The following is a 3849-nucleotide window of genomic DNA, read 5'->3' on the forward strand; positions in this document are numbered from 1 at the left end:
GCAGCAGCGGAAGCAGCAGCAACAGCTTCTGAGAGCCTTTGAAGGCAGCTTTGCTTCATTTATCTGCATTCATTCTTGCTGCTGCCGACGCTGTCTGCAGCAACAGTAGCAGGAACAGCAGCAGCAACGACAGCAGCAGCAACAGCAGTTTCGCAGCAACGGCAGTTTCAGTAGCAGCAGCTGCAGCAACAACAGCAGTAGTAGCAGCAAGGATAGCTTGAGACGCAGGCTAGTTGCAGCAGCAGCAGCAGCAACAGCAGCATAAGCATCAGCAGCAGCAGCGCCAGCAGCAGCAGCAGCAGCAACAACAACAGCAGCAGCAGACAATGGGGAACACTGAGAGTGTGTCTCACGTGCAGCAGCAGCTGGAGATGCTGTCATCTCCTGAGTTGCTGCAGCAGCCGCAGGTATGTTTGCTGCTGCTGCTGCTGCTGCTGTTTGTTTGTTTATTGCTTTTGTTTTATTATTGTTTGTCTGTCTGTCCCTGCTTAACCCACTGTTTGTCTGTCTCTTTATCTGTCTCTTCTTTCTACTTCTCTCTCTGTCTCTCTCTATCTCTCTCACCCTCTCTTTCTATTACATATTATATATATAATATATATTTAATATATATATGTATATACATATGCATGTGTAGAATATATATATATATATATATATATATCTATGTATATATATTAACATAATACAATACAATATGACTATAATATAATATAATAATAACATATTATTACATAACATAAAATAATATAAAATAATAAAATTAATATAATAAACTAGAGTATGATTATACTATATATAATTAATTAACTGTCTCCTTTTGGTGTCTCCTCAGGAGTTTTGGCTGTCTCTTTTTCTCGGTCTGTCCTCTCTTCCTTCTTTTGCTTCGTCTTCATCGTCTTCTTCTTTTTTATCTCCTTCAGATATAAATCTTTTGCTGCACTCCCAGCCACTCAATATGCAACTCCTCTTCAGAAAGGTTCGCCAGGGTTTAGGGTTTAGGGTCTGCTAGGGTTTAGGGTCTGCTAGGGTTTAGGATCTCTTAGGGTTTAGGGTTTGTTAGGTTTTTAGGGTTTGTTAGGGTTTAGGGTTTAGGGTTTATTAGGGTTTAGGGTTTAGGGTTTATTAGGTCCTAGGGTTTGGGGTTTATTAAGGTGTACCGTCTATTAGGGTTTAGGGTTTAGGGTTTAGGGTTTAAGGTGTGTTGGGATGTGCAGTAGGGTGTATACGGGTTTAGAGTTTTTTGCTGCCGAGGTCGTCCGCGAGCTGCTTATTTATTTGCCGTTTAGGGTTTAGGGTTTAGGGTTTAGGGTTTAGGGTTTAGGGTTTGTGTCTGCAGCTGACGCAGCACTTGCTGCTGCTATGCATGCGAGGCAGCCGCATGCATTTAACGCAGCGAGAGGAAGACTCTCTTCTTGCGTCTTTGTCTCTTCTTCATCAGCTTCTTTCTGTCTCCATTCTTAAACCCGAATATGGTAAACCCTAAACCCTAAACCCTAAACCCTAAACCCTAACTTCTTCCCTTTCACACGTCGTCAAACCTCACCAGAGGCAATAGGCCTCGCCTGGAGTTCTTAGGGTTTAGGGCTTAGGGTTTAGGGTTTAGGGTTTATACAGTTTACGGTTTAGGGTTGGGTTGGGTTTCTAGGGTTTAGCGTTTATTAGGGTTTAGGGTTTAGGGTTTAGGGTTTAGGGTTTGCTTACAGAGGCTACCCTCTTTTGGAGCCCCATTCCAATAAAAGAATTTGAGGAAGAGCTGCAGCAGCAAGAGCTGCTGCTGCAGCAGCAGCTTGATGCCCAGGAGTACTCTCCGCAGCAGCAGCAGCAGCAGCAGCAAGAACAGCAGCAGCAGCAACAAGAGCAGCAGCAGCAGCAGCAGCAAGAGCAGCAGCAGCAACAAGAGCAACAGCAGCAAGAGCAGAAGCAGCAAGAGCAGCAGCAGCAAGAGCAGCAGCAGCAAGATCAGCAGCAGCAGCAGCAGCACGAGAAGCGGGAGGATGCTGAGCAGCCGGAACAGCAACAGCAACAGCAGCAAGAGCAGCAAGATCAGCAAGATCAGCAGCAGCAACAAGAGCAGCAGCAAGATCTGCAGCAAGACGAACAGCAAAGCCCTCACGACTCAACCAGCTCAACGCGCTGCACGACTGTAGCAAATGAGGTTAGGGTTTAGGGTTTAGGGTTTAGGGTTTAAGGGCTTGACTCTATATTCTCTTCTTTAGTGAAGGCGTTTCCTTTCATTCCTGGTTTCATGGTAAAGGCATTTAGGGTTTAGGGTCTAGGGTTTAGGGTTTAGGGTTTAGGGTTTAGGGTTTAGGGTTTAGGGTTTAGGGTTTGCGTTCAGCTGATGAGCGCTCTTTCCCGTCTGTTGTTTTTGAATGGCTTCTGTGTAAACGCTCCGCGGGCCTTCTTGGCGGAAGGGGAGGTGAGGGTTTAGGGTTTAGGGTTTAGGGTTTAGGGTTTAGGGTTTTGGGTTTGTGTGTCGTGCAGTTCTGTCTCGGTTTGAGTCTCTGTCTGCCTTTGTCTTTGTATGTTTTGTTCTTATTTCATAGGGTTCTAGGGTCTAGGGTTTAGGGTTTAGGGTTTAGGGTTTAGTGAGTTTGTTGTTTGATTTTTTTCTGTTAATTTCTTTTGTTTTATTATTATGCATACAAATATATAATGTTGTGTTTAGCATGAGGGTTTAAAGATAAAAAGTATAATAAAATAAATTAATATAAATATATTTATTTATTTTTATGTCTTTGTTCTCAGAAGCCTGCAACGCATGTAGTAGACTGCAGATTTCTGTGGAGCGGCGGCATTAAAGCGAAGCCTCTGTCTCCTTGCCCTTCACTTCCTTTTATGTTATCCAACAGAGCTAAGGTTCTTCGCTGTCTCCTTCTGTGCTTCTCAGGGTCTCTTTCAAAGGCATGCACACACATACACACTCTACACTCTAGGGTTTAGGGTTTAGGGTTTTGGGTTTTGGGGTTGGGGTCTTTCGGCTTAGTTAGCGTCTAGGGTTTAGGGTTTAGGGTTTAGGGTTTAGAGTCTAGGGTGCATGGTTTCGGGTTTTAGGGTTTGGGGTTTAGGCTTTGGGATATACGCCTTGGGGTCTAGGTTTTGTAGTTTAGGGTTTAGGGTTTAGGGTTTAGGGTTTAGGGTTTAGGGTTTGGGGTGAAGGAGCAGTCTGCCGTTTTCTCTTTCTTCCGCTTGAAGGCCTAAGGGGAGTTTCAGCAGCCTTATCAATTAGGGTTTAGGGTTTAGGGTTTAGCAAGATTTAGGGTTTAGGGTTTAGGGTTTAGGGTTTGCGTGCAGACAATTGATGAGTATTTGAGACAAGAGCCTCCGTGGTTGGCTGTCTTTACAGCTGGGCATATGCCCTATACTGCAAACCTCTTTTGCTCTCTTCTCAGCTCTATCTTCACCTACGACCCCGTTGGATACGTACGGTTTAGGGTTTAGGGTTTAGGGTTTAGGGTTTAGGGATTTGGGTGCGTGCGGGCTCTGTGCAGCAGGTTGTGCATCCAGCGGTCTCGTGAGGGTTTAGGGTTTATTAGGGTTTATTAGGGTTTATTAGGGTTTATTAGGCTTTAGGGTTTAGTGTGCATGAGGGTATACTGTCTATAAGGGTTTAGTGTCTATGACCTCAGGGTTTAGGGTTTAGGGTTTAGGGTTTAGGGTTTGTGCAGGGTTTACCGTTTGGAAGCATCTTTAGCAAGTCAGAGCCTGAGGAGTTTCTGTGTGCTGCCCTAGAATGTTTTGTCGTTTTAATTGATTTTAATCCCTCTGTCTTCTCTTCAACTAATAATGCATCGCCAGGTTTGTCTTTACTTCTTTTATTTATTTATTTATTATTTGTTTATTATT

The 3849-nt window shown here is 44.1% G+C and overlaps 1 protein-coding gene across 1 annotated transcript; it reads left to right on the forward strand.

The window, feature by feature from the left end:
* Positions 1-958: 958 nt before the first annotated feature.
* On the forward strand, positions 959-3735 carry EAH_00061580 (hypothetical protein, conserved; the record flags this gene model as incomplete). Its single annotated transcript, XM_013393326.1, has 7 exons — positions 959-979; positions 1340-1475; positions 1707-2158; positions 2342-2422; positions 2752-2862; positions 3298-3431; positions 3672-3735. The coding sequence occupies 7 exons, from the start codon at positions 959-961 to the stop codon at positions 3733-3735; spliced, it is 999 nt and encodes a 332-aa protein (XP_013248780.1).
* Positions 3736-3849: the final 114 nt, after the last annotated feature.

Source organism: Eimeria acervulina, genomic scaffold (assembly GCF_000499425.1).
Source record: "Eimeria acervulina Houghton genomic scaffold, Eah_scaff1609, whole genome shotgun sequence".
Taxonomy (NCBI): Eukaryota; Apicomplexa; class Conoidasida; order Eucoccidiorida; family Eimeriidae; genus Eimeria; species Eimeria acervulina.